Genomic DNA, 17,558 nt, shown 5'->3' with positions numbered 1-17,558 from the left:
TAATGCACTATTGCCTATTAAACACGCTCTCTCATAAAGAACAAGTCACCCTGACAGCTAAATAGACAGGATAAGAGCCAAAACCTTTCTGGTGTGAAAGTCTCCAATCAGCCACAAACCCCTTATGCTGGCATACAAATAATATTCAGAAAGATTTTTGATTTAGTTTCAGAAAATGAAAAACCTTTAACCCTTAAAGGGAAAAACGAGTAATACTACCAGGACTCAGCAGAGCAGCGATATATCCCTCAGCCTAACTGGTTTATCAGAATTCAAGATTTTATATTCTTTTTCAGTGTTCTCTTACTTCAGTACCCAGCATGCATTGTGGAAATACACCAATTATACACCAATTATACACCAATCCTGCCTGCTAGCCTGGCCATTGAACTATAGGCTTATAAATACAACCAAGCCAGCATTAGTATAACTCTTACCTCAAAAGGCATGTTTAAAGCAGTCTGATAATCAGTTAATAATCCGACTAATAGCTCAATTGGAACAGAATATGTCCATGTGTACATCTCAAACAGAATAGGCTAGTCTGATTGAGGCCATACAGAATACAAGAGGTGGGAAATCCTGTAAATAATCCGTTAAATAGGTTAATAATAGCCGTGTAAACGCCTGTATCTGATCACATTCCCAATCAGAAAGTTTAAGTACATTCTAAACATTGGCGTTCTTGTCATAGTGAAAGTTTATAATGCTCAACATGGCAGAAACAGAAACTGGTCTGCAGAGGAGATGAAGTTTATGCTTTGAGCTTTTAAAGATGGGCGCCCAGCTTATGTGTCTCAGGAAACAACGTCTTCCTCCCGGCCTTCTTTAATAAATAAATCTGAAGTACGTTTCTCTGAGTTTCCCATAATTTAAAGTAATAAAAAACACAAGCGAGCCAACTAAAAACTCAGGTAAACACACTGCTGCGCATCTCACCCTGATTGGACTCATGCGATGCTTGTTGTCATGGTAACATCTACACTAAGTGGTACTGTACCCATGTGCATAATTTTGGATCAGATTACTTGTAGTGTGTATGAAAACGGAGATTTTCCATCAGAGTGTTGAGTAGAGTGAACATATAAACACTTCAGTCTTAATCTATAATGGGAATGTATTCAATTGGATTGGCAAAAGCCTTTGCATGTAAACACAGCCATTGTAGCGTGGTGGGAGATGAAGGAGACGAGAAAGCAAAATGCAAGTGTGAGCTAGGAGTTTTATTGGTGTCAATGATGCAAGTCACAATAAAATAAAAACAAAAAAAACAAAGGAGAAGCAAAACAAAAGAAACATAGCAAACAACAGGAATTTGAAAACATACTATAACAAATAACAAACAACACTAAACAGGGAGCAGGTCACAAACAAGGGGTATAAATTATACAGAGAACGAATGAGAAACACCTGGGGCTAATAAGAGGGCAGGGGTACAGACTAAAAACAGATGAGGGAGAAGGCAAAGGGGCGGCGCAAGGGAGGAGCAAGGATACCAAACCAAACAGAAGCATGTGGCCCAAGACATGAGGGAAGATAAACAAGAGATGAGAAACAGCCAAAAGACAAAGGCACAGCAAGGCAGGATGTTACACTCAGTCACTGAACAGAATTGTAAGGAAAACAACAGTTCAGTCTTTATTCATTACGCTCCTGTTTGGCTCAGGAGCCTAGCTAAGCAGCAAGAGATGTAAACAAAAGTCTCCTCTTTCTTCTCTGCCATCTGATCTCACTGTTGTATAGAGGAAATTACAGAGCTGTTAAAGAGGAATTTCATTGATCTTTTACATTTTTTGTCATAATTCAATCACACAAACATTGTCTAAGCCTTTTATCCTCCTGTGGTGTGGGGAATGCTCAAGCTTATTCCAGCTGTCATAGGGAAACACCCTGGACAAGTCACCAGACCATCACAAGGTTATAATTCAATCTTTGAGATGTAAATAAAATTATTTGGAATGTTTTGTTGTATAGGTTCCAGTACCCCTGCAACCCTGAAGGATAAGCAACTTAGAAAATGTGTGTGTGTGTGTGTGTGTGTGTGTGTGTGTGTGTGTGTGTGTTTTGATGTGAAATATTTCTCTACAATGATGATGATAGGGAACCTGGTGTTGCAACAGAAATATAGCCATTTTATTTGCTATGCAAAACAATTAGTGAACCAACACATATCTTCTGAATTTTGAGTATATATATATATATATATATATATATATATATATATATATATATATATATATATATATATATATATAAGAGAGGCATCCAGTGCTTTAGATGTCTTGTTCCTATCACCATAACTGTGACTCAGCAAGTTTCTCTGGAATGATGCATTTCAGATCAAACCACTCTGACTGACTTGACTTTATCTTAGATTATTAAATTGTATTTATTAAGAAATTCAAAAAGATGGAATTCCCCTTTAAGAAGATCCTTTTTTAGATTTGTGTTTCCAATGGAAAGTCATTTCTGTCAGTCCACTCCATTGTAATGATGATTTAAAGAGAGTTGATGCAGTTATTACAGCTGCAATAAGATATCTGGCTTCCTGTCTGCCTTCCTTTATAACACTCACCAACCAAGGGAAAAAACATAAAAACTTTTCAAACAGCCCCACCTCAAAAAACTCATCCAAAGCTGTCATAGTTTTTCAAAGGTTCCTTCAAGATGCATCATTTAAAGGGGTTCATAGGGGATTTTCCCAAACTTTATACCAGAAAATCTCACTCTAGCTGATTTGCCACAAATCAAAATCTTGAAACTTCTTTCATGAAGTTTCATTTGTGCATGAGGAATTTTTGTGTTCTTTTTAGGACTTAATTTTTTCATCTCATTAAAGGGTTATTAGAAACACACACAAATTCTCTTTAATTATAAGCTTACTGAATGATTGTCTGAAATTTGCATAATCTATTGGGACAAATAAAGAAAAAGCACAATTAGCAATAATGAAACAAGCTATGCTGAATAAACTACTCAGCACTCTTCTTAGACATGAGTGATGCTGGTGTTTGCATCTCGTCTATATAGAGTAAAACCACTCAGTTAAATTTGCACATACAGAGCAAATATCAAGTTGATTGTAACTGTGCAGGAGTTTATTTAACACTGGTATATTTACTGTGTGCACATGTAGGATGAGTTCTGCACATATATGCAGTTGGAGTACACTGAAAAGGAGGAGTCAGTGATTCGCAGCAAGCAGGTGGCCTTTGCGTTGCCAGCTAATATAAAGCCGCTGAGTCACGGAGAGCCCATTCTACGCATCCACCCCACTCCTGATGGGACCATAGTGACTGTTAGAGAAGATGGGACAGTGAACTACTGGAGCTCCAAACTTCAACTGAGAAAGAGCAAAAATATGTTTGTGAGTAACACTATACAATAACTCCTAACAATAAAGGATCCCAACAGAATTTTTGTAACTTCTGTTTTGGTCTCATTGTAGAGAGTTGTGAGGATCGCTGTGTCAGTAAAATATCTCAGAGACGGGACTGTATCTCAGCTCCAAAGTGTGCAACAAGGCGCGAAAGCCCTGGTTCTCAATGACCGAGAACTGGCATGCAGACTGCAGATCACATGGCAACACAGTCTCGCTGAACTAGTAGCGAACGAAAAGGAAAAGAGAGAGATTTAAGATGAACATTTGTAGACAAATGGATTATTTCGCATTTATAAATGTTCCTTAAATGTTAAACCTGTCATGAGAGACTGTCAAACAAGTCAGCTTCTCACTTGAATTTTCCTGTTCCACCTTAAGTGGTGCAGCGTTTCTACTTTAAATTTAAGGTGGAATGGGAAAACAAAAAGTTGGCGAATAAGAAGCTGGCTTCAAAGTAAATCTGCATTTTCTTTTATATTTTTTAGCCTATACTAGGACATCAGCACACACTGATATACTGGGCATTAAATCTTGTGTCTCCCAAGGTGGTCTGATTTTTGTTGAAAGGACAAAGTGTCTCTTATTAACATTTGGGTTGTGACTCCTGATCTAACCTGGCTTTTAATGCACAGTGTGCCGGTCAGATTTCTCACTCATTTAATGTTTTTGTTGTGTGGCACCAGAGACTGTCCAAGCGCTGCACCTACCCACTTCCAAGTTCCGCCCTTTGTATTCCGTCAACATTGTAATAAATTAAAATATAGAAAATCAGTTTTTGACATTTGTGAATTGATCAATTGATCGAATCGATTTTTCCCTTCACCCCTATTAATCGTACTCCCCCACATACAACAAACACATATACATAAACAACACAATACACCCCTTTGATGGAGAGAAAATGCAAACCATGAGTTTCTGTGTACGGCCATCTGCATAGACACAACTCCACGGTCTCTCAGAGCTAGCGCCAGCAGTGGATCTCTACAGTATGCTTACACTATGGCTTATACACAGTTTTGCCTGCTATTATTTCCGAGTTTGAAAAGGAAAATCCATCAGATTCCACTGATTGCAGGGCAAGTTCTCCTTTTAAAGGTAACATTTGTGTTCACTCAATCTCTCACCCCTCCAAGGGTTCATCTAATAATCTTTACTAGAGTTAACAAAGTAATGTAACAGTCTTTAAGATGGTGAAAGGATTCCCCTGAGGGGAAATGATGAGGCCAAGTTAATGATAGGTTGTTAAAATCAGTTGATGCTGCCAGTTGTTTATTGTGATATTTTAGGGAATGCTTTACAGTATATGGTATTGTTTAAAAGTATATTTCATTGCAGTTTAATCTTATTACATTTTTATGTTAACAAGCATGAAAAACCCATTGGACGAATGCCAAAGTGGGCCACTGATTTCACCATCATGCCACAATACAACAAGCTGATCATTGGAACAGGGTGAGTTGAGAACAGTGTTATAGGCTTACTTTGTAGCTGCACCTTCTGAGATTTCAGATGGCAGTCAAATAAGAGTCATGAGACTGATGCCATTTGCTTGCTTAGTGAGGTTCCTGCTCTTTGTGTAGCTTGGTGATCTAGTTGTGTGAAAGGTCCTCAAAAAATTCATTATTGATATCCCTCTTAAAGTGATTGTTCAGCCAAAATTAAACTTTGCACAACTTTCTCTTTAACCCAGATGGACTCAATCAAGACATATTTGTCTTATCTTTGTTTTGGTTTGGGGTGACTGTGTAAATTAGATTTTCAGTGAATTACTCCAGTAAGTGATCTCAAATAGACTTGATTTTGTGGTTTCCAAAACTATGTGACACAAAATTCAGCCTGTTTTTAGTTATGTAACATATCTATGTCCACTTTTGACTTCAAACACAAAAAAACACTCACTGTCCACTCTATTAGACACACCTGCGTTGTTGGTCCACCCTGTAGATGTAAAGTCAGAGATGATAGTAGCTCATCACTTGCTGTACAGTATGAGTTATTCATCTTCTAGTCCTGCATCAGTGGTCACAGGACGCTGTTAGTTGGACATTTTTGGTTGTTGGACTATTCTCAGTCCAGCAGTGACACTGAGGTGTTTAAAAACTCCAGCAGCACTGCTGTACAGCAACACGTATCAACACACTACCACCACCACCAGTATTACTGCAGTGCTAAGAATGAACCACCACCCAAATAGTACTTGCTCTGTGAGGGTCCATGGGGGTCCTGACCACTGAAGAACAGGGTAAAAGGGGGCTAACAAAGTGTGCAGAGAAACAGATGGACTACAGTCTGTAAGTGTAGAACTACAAAGTGCACCTGTATAGTAAGTGGAGCTGATAAAATGGACAATGAGTGTAGAAACAAGGATCATAATGCCACAACGTTATGCTTGATCAGTGTATGCCAGATGGGACAGAAGATAGAAGGCATGCCAGCTAGTGGGGAAACTCCAAAAAACACATTCAGTTTTGTCTATTTTGTATGAAAAATTCATGATGAATGGACCAATAGAAATGCTCTAAAATCACTTAGAATAAAATCTTTTTACACTAACTTACATTATAGGGTAAGCATGTTTTTACCCTCTCCTGTAAACTTACTATTTAGGAGATACTTGTTTTTTTTTTGGGCAACAACAATATGCAAGCTAAAGGAATGTGTGATGGACATTTGAAGGGGCATTTAAAGGGTTAATGTTGAGATGTTCAACAATTGTGTTTTAATCAATATAAACAAGACATCATTTGACCAGGGATGCCAAAACCTTTGCATATGACCATGTATAAACATCGCTTTTATCAAAGAATCCTCGAAGAAGCCGTTTTTAATGATATACCTGAACTAGAGTGTTTCAGTATATATACAAGTTAAAGGAATGTGTAATTTACATTTGAATGGCCATTTAAAGGGTTAACGTTGAAACGTTCATCCCACTTTCTGTGTCTCAGGGACAGAGAAATCCAGCTGTATGAGCTTTCCTCGCTGGAGCCTTACTGTCAGCTAAACTCCCTGGAAACAGTGCCTCTGAAATTAGACTACTGGTGAGAGCTCTTTCAGAACCCTGGACTTCATTGAATAATTTGCCTGAGAGATCAAAAGGTTATTAAAGCAGCCCTGAGAATTTTAAGGGATCAAACTGTTGAAATATATATGGTCTGTCTTGGTGAAGCTATTGTCCATCTCAGCGATAGTTTCATGAAAGCCTTTTCCTTCTGGAAAGATATGTGACTTATTTATACTCTTCTCTCTTCATAGCTACACCGGCCCTGATGAATGCGTCATTGTGTATGGTGATGTTCAGGTAACCAGTGGCTACTGATTCAAGCAGATAAGCAGGATGGTTCATGGCATTTGTCTGATTAATTATGAGACTTTTGGCGTCCTAGGGCTGCGTGAACATCATACTAATGACATCGGTGGGGGAGACGCTGAGGTAAACAAGCTTTTTAATAATTCTCATTTTCCTCGCGCTTCCTTTCAGAGCTAAATTACTGAAGGAAGTCATGCATGATACTTATTTTAATAAATGAATGTTTGAGATAAACGGTGACACGGTTCAGTGGACAAATACTACACGTGTGGATTCATGTTGCAGAAAAGCATTACATAGTAAGCATTACAGTCATGAATTTCCTGATTATTTGGTCTGGACTGAAATGAGAAATCTAATCAAATACTGATATATATAACCAAGACCAGCAGCACATATGCATATATATATACTTTCTGTGTCTAAGGCTGTACGAGCTCTCCTCACTGGAGCCTTACTTCTTTATTCCAGAAGAAAAACAGAAGTTATATTTGACACAATAAATATGATTTATTTATGTGTCCTTTAAGAAGCTCTGTAAGATGTATTATTTTCTTTAGATTGTGGAAGAAGTTACCAAGGGTCGAGAATGTGCCCAGCATTGGTATCGATCATGCAGTCCAGTCTCCAAACATGACTTACATTAGATGGAAAGTCCACCAAGACTGGGTAACAGAGGTTAGACCTTTTATTTTGTTTATTTATTTGTGTATTTTTTTCATACATGTATTTGTGGCAAATACAGTGCTGTGCAAAAGTCAGAGACCAACCTTCATTTAATCAATTTCCCATGTATTGGAAAGTCATCAAGTTATTCATTTGTAGAAGATATTTTGCAGGGTATTACATATAAGATAATCCACTTGCAAAGAGAAGGGAAAAGTCAAATGAAGTGTCACACACATGCTCCCAGCTCAGACATTCATAATGACTCCATTTCCCAGAACCCCTGGAGAGATCACATGACCCATGAACTTCCACAATCCACCAATCACCGTTCCAGTTTATCTGAATACCAACCTGTTTCACCTGTGATGTATGTCATATGACTTTTTTATCTTAGTGTACAAGCCTGGGCTTTAGTACAGGGTCTTTGTGAGGTGTTGCTTCTAAACGTTTCTATCTATTTTATTGCCTTTTGTGTTTTTGCCTCTTTGCCTTTGCAGTTTTGGATCCGGTTGCCTGAAATTGTAAAAAATTATATATATTTTATTTTTATTTTTTTGTATTTTGGCCTTTTTGGATTTGACCACTGCCCATTGTCTAATCACTGAGTATTTCCCAACCCTTTTCTATGGAGCCCTGCTGGTTACATTCTGTATAAATAAAAATAAGACATGGGAACGAGTAGTTAAGTCATGGCCATGACTCAGTAAAACATAGAAATAAGATCCTAATGCATGGCCATGGCATGGGAATGAGATCCTAATGCATGACATGATCTTGGTCCCATGCCTTACTAAGTCGTGGCCACAACTTGATTATCTCTTTCCCAGCTGTTAAAGAAGGTCATGCTGAAAAAAGAGATTAAACTTAGGAGGTAAAAACAAGTTACTGGTATTCAAAACCGCTGGTGTTGGTGTGCAACATTTTCAGGAGACATGTGTTCAGTTCTTCCACACTTCAAGTTCAGGCTTTGAAGTTGCTAAGCCTGAACTTTAAGTGTGGAAGAACTGAACACATGTCTCCTGAAAATGTCTCCTAAATACTAAATATGAAATATTTTGTTAAATATAGGTTTTCTTCGGTTCTATCACTGAAAAATAAACTTGTAACGGACATTTTTTTAAAACCCGATTTTCTCCCCAATTTAGTCGTTTCCAATTCCACCCGCTAGTTAAGACTCCCCCAATCACACGGTACTACCAACACTAGGACGGTGAAGGCAGCTCAGGCTTCCTCTGAGACCTGTGAAACCAGCCACCGCTTCTTTTCAAACTGCCGCTCACGCAACATCATTAGACAGCCGAACGCGCTCGGCCGAAAGCACCAATCACCAGATCTGTTACATCAGCTGACAGACGCCTGCGCTGACTAGCGCCGCGTTGAGTGATGGGGAGAGAAGGGGGGCCATCCTACCCACCCAGAGAGAGTGAGGCCAATTGTGCTCTCTTGGACTCCTGGCTACAGATGGCTGTAGCATCACCAGGGATTGAACTCGCGATCTCCTGATGACAGGGCCAACGCTTAGTTGCGCCACTCGGAAGCCTGTAATGGCCATTTTGACTTTGAAATTGAATGGGACGGTGACTTTTGCACAGTACTGTCTATGATATGGTGTAACGTTTAAGCCTTTTCCAGTATTGGTAATGCTAAGTAATGAGTGATGTTTTTGGAAACAGTTAAAAACCGGGATACTAAAAATATTTTCACGCAAAAAACCTCATAACATTCTGTCATTTCAGGTGAAATATTTCAAAAGCATTCCTGCTGTTGCCTCCACATCGAACCATGAAGCCTCTGCCCTTGTTATCGGTAACGTGTGAAATGAACCTCTCTCCTGTTGTTCTGTTCCATCAAATAATAAAAGCTTTCATATCGAGTGGGCCGGCAGAATCTATCAAGGACAGGAAGGTCTCTTTGCACTTCATTCCAGGGGGGTTGGGGGCAGAGGCAAAATGATCATTATCTCCTTTTTTTTCCTCATTAAAATCTGAAAATAGTACGTATCTTCAGTCTCCTCTCAGAGGAAAGGTCTGTGGAGCAGACTACAGAGGAAAACAGCAATTTATTCAGCATAGTTAATGCCAGTGGAGGGATCTGTCAAAGCCCTCAATGTAATGAAATTCCAGTTAATCTGATCTGAATAGCATGCCGTGACCAAAAATGGAAGGGGAAAAGGGCTGTGAGTCATCTGTCAGCTGGTCCCATGTGTCTCTGGATGTGTGCGCTTGTGTGTCGGTCTGTCTTTTTGGTATGTGGGTTGTCTGAGGGGTTACGATGTCAGGGTTTGATTATGCTTACAAAACTCAATTTATATTTAGTTACACCACATGGAGAAGATATTTTGGCAATAATTTACTTCTCATGGCAGATATTGATCAGTAATATAACAAAATGTTACCATTTCAGCAACTGCCATTACAGATGCCGATGTTTGATGTTATGACGGCTTATGTCCCATGATTGTTTTGGCTATATCTGCTCTAGTTAGTGGTCATGATGTCATGGTTTATAACATTGACAATTGCTGGTAATGGGAACATGACACTGTTGCATTACTGTTGCAAATAATTACATTATTTGTCATGACAGCATATAAAATCTGATGTGTTAATGGTATGATTATGCCAGGTTTATGTAGCAGGATTCAAGTGTTACCCATTTTTCTAATACGTAATTGTGTGTCTTTGCAAGGCTGCATACTTCCATCCACCAACATCGAGCAGCAGATGAGGGAGATTAAGGAGGTCTGCCGGGAGGGGAAGCCCAAAAAAGTGGCTTATGGCCTTGGTAGCCCTCAGCAAAGAGCAGCCTGCGACCAGACTGTCTTTCCCATTTATAAAGGAGTCATGACTTTTGACATCTGTAAGATACATAACCTACTGGTCACTGGAGGGATGGACAGGCTGATACGCATGTGGAATCCCTATGTTCCTGGGTGAGCTATTTTTTTTTAAACCACCTAACTAAAAAGTAGCTTGTTTTTAATGACTGTCTCTACTGTTTCTACCTGCCTACCTTCCATCCATAACATTTATGATAACCTCCTTGTTTCTACGCTCATTGTCCATTTTATCACTTCCACTTGCTATATAGGTGCACTTTGAGTGGTGAATCATTCTCAGCACTGCAGTAACCCTGATGTGGTGGTGGTGTTGGTGTTAGTGTGTGTTGTGCTGGTGTGAGTGGATCAGACACAGTGGTGCTGCTGTAGTTTTGAAACACTTTGTCCTCTCATTGTGTACTCTATTAGATACTTTTACCTTGTCAGTCCACCTTGTAGATGAAAAGTGAGAGATGATGGCTCATCTGCTGCTGCACAGTTTGTGTTGGTCATCCTCTAGTCCTTCCTCAGTGGTCAAAGGACCCTGCCTACAGGAAGCAGTTGGCTTGTTACTTTTGGTTGGTGGACTATTCTCAGTCCAGCAGTGACACTGACGTGTTTAAAAACTCCAGCAGCACTGCTGTGTTTGATCCACTCAGACCAGCGCAACGCACACTAACACATCACCACATCAGTGTTACTGCAGTGCTGAGAATGATCCACTACCAAAATAGTACCTGCTCTGTGAGGTTCCATGGGGGTCCTGACCACTGAAGAACAGTCTGTAATTGTAGAACAACAAAGTGCACCTATAAAGTACAGTGTGTGTGTGTGTGTGTGTGTGTGTGTGTGTGTGAACAAACATAGTTGCTGGTAAAAATCTGAAAAAGTGATTGTATAGAATTTTTAAAAATTTGGTGGACTTCCCTTTTAGGGTATACAGTGAGATCTGAAAGTAACATGACTTTTGCTGCTTTGACTCGGAGCTCTAGAACTGTTTTAATTAAAAGTGCATTGCAGATTGTCAGCTTCAATTGGAGGGGTTGTACACTACACTGAGTGAATTAAATAGGAGTTTTGTGATTTTGCATAAAGTTACATCATGAATCCTTTCATAAGAGCTATTTAAAAGTTTGTTTGTTCTCAGTTATTTTACATGTGGCATTTGTATCTGGAGTTCAAATAAGAAGCAAGAACATGTTTATACCAGTAGATGATCCTAAAAAATAAACCAGAAACAGCCAACTTTAATAAGACTGTATTGACTTACTTACTATGCATTGAAGGAGTGAAAACTCGCAGGTAACGTTTGCAAAAGCAAATTGGTAGACTGATATAACAATACAAATCTAATAAACTTTAAAATGAGGTTTTCAATCAAAGCACCTCACTTACAGCTGCACTATTCATATTTTTTGTTAAACTTGGAAAAAGTCACGAGCAAAAAAAAAAAAAAACATGCTAGTCACCCAGTAAAGCTTGAAATTACAATCCATTGGGTTTTGTGGGACCACATCACTTGTTTTTACATATTAACATCACAAACACCCAGGCTCAAAAGAAGGCTCAGCTCCATGTTTCTGTCTCAAATGCAAAATCAACATTATTCTGATGAAGAAATGACAATAGTAGATAATTCACTTTCTCAGTCTACATCCATCACTGAGTTCTCTTTGAATACTCTTTCCCCCAAACCGAGTCTGACGTCACACAGAGAAGTCACTGTGGAGTGAAGGCCTGGAGATGGAGAGTCGACATAGTAGAATGCTGTCGTTGTAATTTGTCTAACGTCAAGCACTAAAGACCTTCACGCTGTAACCACACAGTACACTACAGTACAGTAATGCTAATTTCTGCTAGCATTCTATTGGAAATGCAGTGTTAAGTTAGTGGCAAGCTAACAGTGGCATACATTGACTTTTCCACACTAGGTAAAACACTGATGGCAACCTAGTTTAAAATCTGACATTTGAAGCCTGTAATGTGCTGCATTATGTATGTTTTAATGTTTCAGTAAATTCCTCAGTGAATACTTCAAGTTGAAGCCTCACTCTTAACACTGGTGGAGGCTTTAGTACAGCATGCTGCACTTAGTGCAGACTAATACAACTTATGAGCTCTTATAATTTATGAACTTATAATGCATCATGTTAACAATTCGTAATGCATAACATAGATATCGCTGTTGTCGGATTAAAACCTCGTATCTCCAAAATGGTAATTTTACAGGAGAAGGAAAAAACATACTTTACTTTTAATGTAAGTCAATGGAACCAGAATTTTTTATAACACTTATTATTATAAATATTTATAGCCATGTTTGACATCTTAAGAATGGATTATAACATGTTATGAATGTGTTTATAGATGCTTACTAATGTGACATTATCTTCTTAAGATATATGGTTTTTACAATCATTCTGACATTCACCAATGAAAACAGAACCTACTAATCAGTCGAGCACAAAAGTGTGAACACGTCATGAATCTGATGTAAGCTTTTTAGGATGTTTTTCAAGAGCACATTCAAGAAAAAAATAGGAAGATATTGAAGAATGAGGCCCAATGTTTTCCGTCCAATATCTGATCCAGTATTTTCTGCTAACGTTGGCCTTATACTAATGCCTGGTACCGGATCAGTACTGTCTCTGTAGTAGTAGATGACAAAAGAGAACTTTCAATTATTAAGAAAAACTTCTTCCCTTTAAAACAATCAGTTTCTTTCTCAAACATCTTGGCATAGATATGTCAGACTACCATAAAGAGTGGAATAAAGGAGCATGATGCAAACAGCTGGTAAAGCCTGAAGAACTGAAGGGCCAGGTTTGAACAGTGGAAATGAATCACTCGTCTGAAACAATGATGTGTCTGGCAATGGAAGCAGCAGAATAAATTCTTCAGTGTGCAGAAATATCATATTTCCTGAGATACAATCGAATTCTTCAATACTCAGTGGATGAGGCTTCACCTTGCAGCAGGACAACAACCTGAATTGCACTACTAAAGCAGCAATGGAGCCTGTCAGGTCCAAAAAATGGAATTTTTTTGATTGGCCAAGTCATTCACCTGACCTGAACCCCACTGAGCTGCATTTCAGGCAAGGCTGGGAACAAAAAGCCACCAAAACAAGCAGCCTGATCAAATCAGCAGCAAGGAAGAAACCCAGTGTCCAATGATGTGTGGGGGTCACAGATTTGCGTAGGAAGATATCATTGGCAAACCAAGAATGTGAGCTCTTTGAACCTGAGGCTTTTTGTTTAATTAATAATCTTGCCGGAGAATTCCACTGATGTTTCATAATTTCTGCATAAATCCATCGTTAAGATGTAAACAAAGTCATTCAGAGTGGTTTGATATGAAACTTCAGAGAAGGAGAGTCCTTTACAGTGGTGGTGAGAGGAGCCAGGGGTCGCCAAGTCTACAATACGAATGTTTTATTTCCAAAGCAACTAGTGAGCCTACTGTGCATGTGTGTTGAGTTTTTATACATAAATTTGTATATGAGGTAAAGTTGTGATGAATTTGGTATCTTTTATTTAGGTACTATTTTTACCTTACAACACAATGCATAGCCCTCTCTGCCATGAATAGATTTAATAAAACGCATGTTGGAGAAAAGCTTTATTTCAGGGCTATCATAAAACAATGTCGCAAACATCAGGTAGCATATTTCTAACAATTTCATGTAGTTACTTTCTGTGAAGGAGCTTTTAGAGGCTTTTCTCTTCAGACATCTGGTACTTTTCACCTCCACAGTGAACAATTCTGATGCGGTAAATTTCTCTAGAACAAATCAATTTGCATGAAACCTTTCTTGAACGGTGATCTTTACATTTGGATGGTTTAAATATTGTTAAATAATAAATAAAATAATACTTTGACTTATTCGGTAACTACTGTGAAGTAATTTTACATACTGTGGTAGCAATCAGAGTGAAGAATTCAAGTGTGGCTCACATTCAGACCCATAGGGGGTTGTCCAAATACTTTTTGGTTCCCTAAAATGGAGGGGCTGTGAGTCCTATATGGGTAACCAAACATAGCAGCAAATGCCCTCAAATTAAAGCTGCTATTCTGTGCTTTAACCCAGATTTACTAAAAGAGGAATGAACTGCAGACACTTGTGGCCAATTTATCAGATTATCTACAAAGAATTTCCATGCAGTGACCGCAAGTGGGGCAGCACAGTGGCGTGGTGGGTGGCGCTGTCACCTCACAGCAAGGAGGGCCTGGGTTCAATTCCCAGGACAGGTGGCCAGCGTCCTTTCTGTGTGGAGTTTGTGTGTTCTCCCTGTGTCTGCATGGGTTTCCTCTGGGTTCTCCAGTTTTCCCCCACAGTCCAAAGACATGCAGTCAGGCTGTTTGGACATGTTACATTGCCCCTAGGTGTGAATGTGTGAATGCAATGACCGCTGGGATAGGCCCCCCGCAACCCAGAAGGAGAAGCGGCTTAGAAGGTGTGTGTGTGTGTGTGTGTGTGTGTGTGTGTGTGTGTGTGTGTGTGTGTGTGTGACCACAGGTGCAACTTTCCCATATAACCTGTGAAACTGACTAACGTGCTTTTTGTATGGAAGTTAATTTCTTCCAGGTAGGAAAAAAAGGCTGCATCCCAAACAGCATATTACAGCATTAAATAGCGTATTAAAAAATAGTGCACCCTCCATTAGAAGTGCTTCCAAGACTGTAATATGTAAAGTATAGAAGTGCACTGACTCTGGTTCAAATTAGGTCATTAGGTTGAAATAATGACTTGTGTTCTTGAGATTTTGAGTTAGTTGGTCAAAATAACTAGTAACTAAAGAATTTCTGATTATTTTGATGTCATTATTTTGAGAAAATAAGATTTTTTATTATAAATAAAACATTGAGACAATAAGTAATTTAACTTTTGTTTCAAAACGTTAGTTTTTGGTAGGTGGTTTGATCTGAACTTGAGTTATGACCTGAGTGCATTTAGAATTTGTGTGTAATTTCACTGAGCATTTCCTGAGTGACTGGGAACTTTATCATTTTAGCTTGTCCTTAGCTGTGCATGTGCAGTACATAAAACCATGGCTGGGACATCTCTTTAACATCTGTAAACAAGCTAACGAACCAAGTAAATCACTTTTTAATGCCAAAACAAGGTTCGCATTTGGGTAAAACGTTAGTAAATGTGCCCTATAATCTTTTTTCATGATTTCAAATCCAACTGGCAGAACAGAAAAAATTGTGTCACTGTCCAATTACTAATAATCTGTAATGTACTTCATGATCCATTACTGCTTGGACTCTCATTAAATTGATTATAGACCATTCAGTAGGTTCTGAGGTCGACAGCTTCACTACATATAACTGCTGGACTGCATCAATAAACCATACCAGTAATCTTATTACAGCAAGAGCTCAAGCGTCTCCCAACAGCAGCAAAATAAGACCCTGCCACATATTCTTCTCCTGCCATGATCTGGCCAATGGGTGTCCCTTTATCTTTTGCAATAACATCCTTCTTGTGCACTTCTTGTCTCCTAGAAGAACACCTCCTGAATGGAAGTAATTATTTTTGGATGACAGAAGCTGAGCTCCCAGAGGCTGCATTGCTCATTAGCGTCACAAAACAGAGGGGGGTCTCTCTGGCTCTGTGTAGTTCAGGAAAATATTATAAAAATGTCTGCTTGACTTCTAGACTCTCATCAGAGGCAGCAGCATATCTGATGATCCTCTGATACTGTAAATAGCCGTGGTACGTCTGTGTTTGTATAACAATTTCCTAATGATCTGCTAATGACAGGAGGCCTACGGGGATTTTGAAAGGTCACTCAGCTCCCATCTTCTACCTCCACATCTCCACAAAGGACAGCCGCATTTTCTCAGTCTCCACAGACAACACTGCTAGGGTGAGTAAAGCGCTATAGTCGTATACAAAAGTTTGGACACCCCTGGTCAGATGACATGTGTTGTTGATTTTCAAAAGTGAGTTACTCCAGCTTCTACACACTGTTGGAAATAAAGGTTCAGTGCAGGTACATTTTTGTTGTTCAACAAGGTACAAACAATGTAAATGTTCCCTCAAAGGTGCACCACTGGTTTTAAGGTCCAATTGTGCACTTTAAATACGTTTTTCTCAAGTGAAAAAGTGCATATTTGTACCTTTTCATAATCTCATATTTTAAAACAGAAAAATAAAATAAAATAAGCCTGGAGACGAGACGGGGTGTGGAGTTAGCACAACTTAGAAAATATAATTTCAATGGATTATGGTACAGTTATGTTCCCTGACCAAATGTACTGAGATTGAGGGTACCACCCCAGTGACTCTTTTCTGAGAGTGCTGAGAACAAAGTTCTACACATTTTAACACACAGTTACTCCTTATTTAATCAATTAAACCACTGGAAAAAAAACCACATAAAATGTAAAAGTTATGACACTTTATTTTTTCAATTTGTTATCTTAAAAATAAACTTGCAGAAAAATGTCTTATTTAAGTGTTTTCTCTGTAGAGGATGTTAACTTTTTATCACTTAAAAAAATCAACAAACCATAATTTAGCTGTGTTCAAACCTTTTGCACCGTTTCATTGCTATTGTTAAAAAAAGAGAAAAAAAAAACTTGGACCTTCAAATTGCCAACTTTGTAGATGCCAGAGCAGGGCAAGAAAACGGGTCTTTTCCATCAAAGTTACACAGACAAAACAAGAAAATATAAGGAAAAAGGCATATCACATTTTTAAAATGTACACATTTAAAACTAAGGTCGTCTTTTACATCAGAGTAGAGATCTGCACTCCTGCAGGACCCACAACAATATCTTGTTAACAAATTTTTAGTTTTGTTGACAGGAGCGGTCAAGAAATAAACCCACTGTGGGTGGGATGTGGGCGCATGAAGAGAAATCCCACAAATCAGGGAATAGGCTAAATAAAGTAGAGTGATCCTGATGACTATGACCGGATAATGTATTTGTGAATAGACTGTGTCAGATACTGGATATCAGTTTGACTTGATGGAATTGTGTTGGTGGGAGCAGGCCAAAACATTTGGTTGCGGGCGGGAGTGGGACAAATGCTTCAGATTTTCTGCAGGAGTGGGATGAAATCTTGTGGGATTTCAGGACTAAAAAAAACTCTGCAACAGGGATTATGGCTGCTGATGTGTTTGATACCTTTATCGCCTTTATTACTCTATGTATCCACTTCATCTTCCAGTGTTTAATAAGAAGCATGTTGGACTTGATGTGAAGGTTTCAGTGCATTAAATGCATCAAAGCAGGGAAAAAAACTCACCGCAATCAAACACTGAACTATAATGAAGCATGAAAAATACTGATTTTGATGGCAGCATGCTAACATAACACTCATGCCATGGCACTTCTGGTAAGTCCTCCAAATCCGAGGC

At 38.8% G+C, this 17,558-nt stretch overlaps 1 protein-coding gene across 1 annotated transcript in view; it reads left to right on the top strand.

Annotated features, from left to right (window-relative positions):
* wdr95 (WD40 repeat domain 95) overlaps positions 1–17,558 on the top strand; it is a 53,349-nt gene that overhangs the window by 13,774 nt on the left and 22,017 nt on the right. The window contains exons 6-14 of the mRNA XM_037546786.1: positions 3,137–3,367; positions 4,752–4,837; positions 6,334–6,426; positions 6,641–6,686; positions 6,772–6,818; positions 7,256–7,373; positions 9,101–9,170; positions 10,053–10,296; positions 15,953–16,058. Of these exons, the coding sequence (XP_037402683.1) occupies positions 3,137–3,367; positions 4,752–4,837; positions 6,334–6,426; positions 6,641–6,686; positions 6,772–6,818; positions 7,256–7,373; positions 9,101–9,170; positions 10,053–10,296; positions 15,953–16,058 (1,041 nt within the window). The remainder of the gene's footprint in view (positions 1–3,136; positions 3,368–4,751; positions 4,838–6,333; positions 6,427–6,640; positions 6,687–6,771; positions 6,819–7,255; positions 7,374–9,100; positions 9,171–10,052; positions 10,297–15,952; positions 16,059–17,558) is intronic.

The sequence above is a fragment of the Pygocentrus nattereri genome, chromosome 17, assembly GCF_015220715.1.
Source record: "Pygocentrus nattereri isolate fPygNat1 chromosome 17, fPygNat1.pri, whole genome shotgun sequence".
NCBI classification, from domain to species: Eukaryota; Metazoa; Chordata; class Actinopteri; order Characiformes; family Serrasalmidae; genus Pygocentrus; species Pygocentrus nattereri.
The sequence above is the reverse complement of the archived record's forward strand: the minus strand, read 5'-3'. Positions and strand labels throughout refer to the sequence as shown.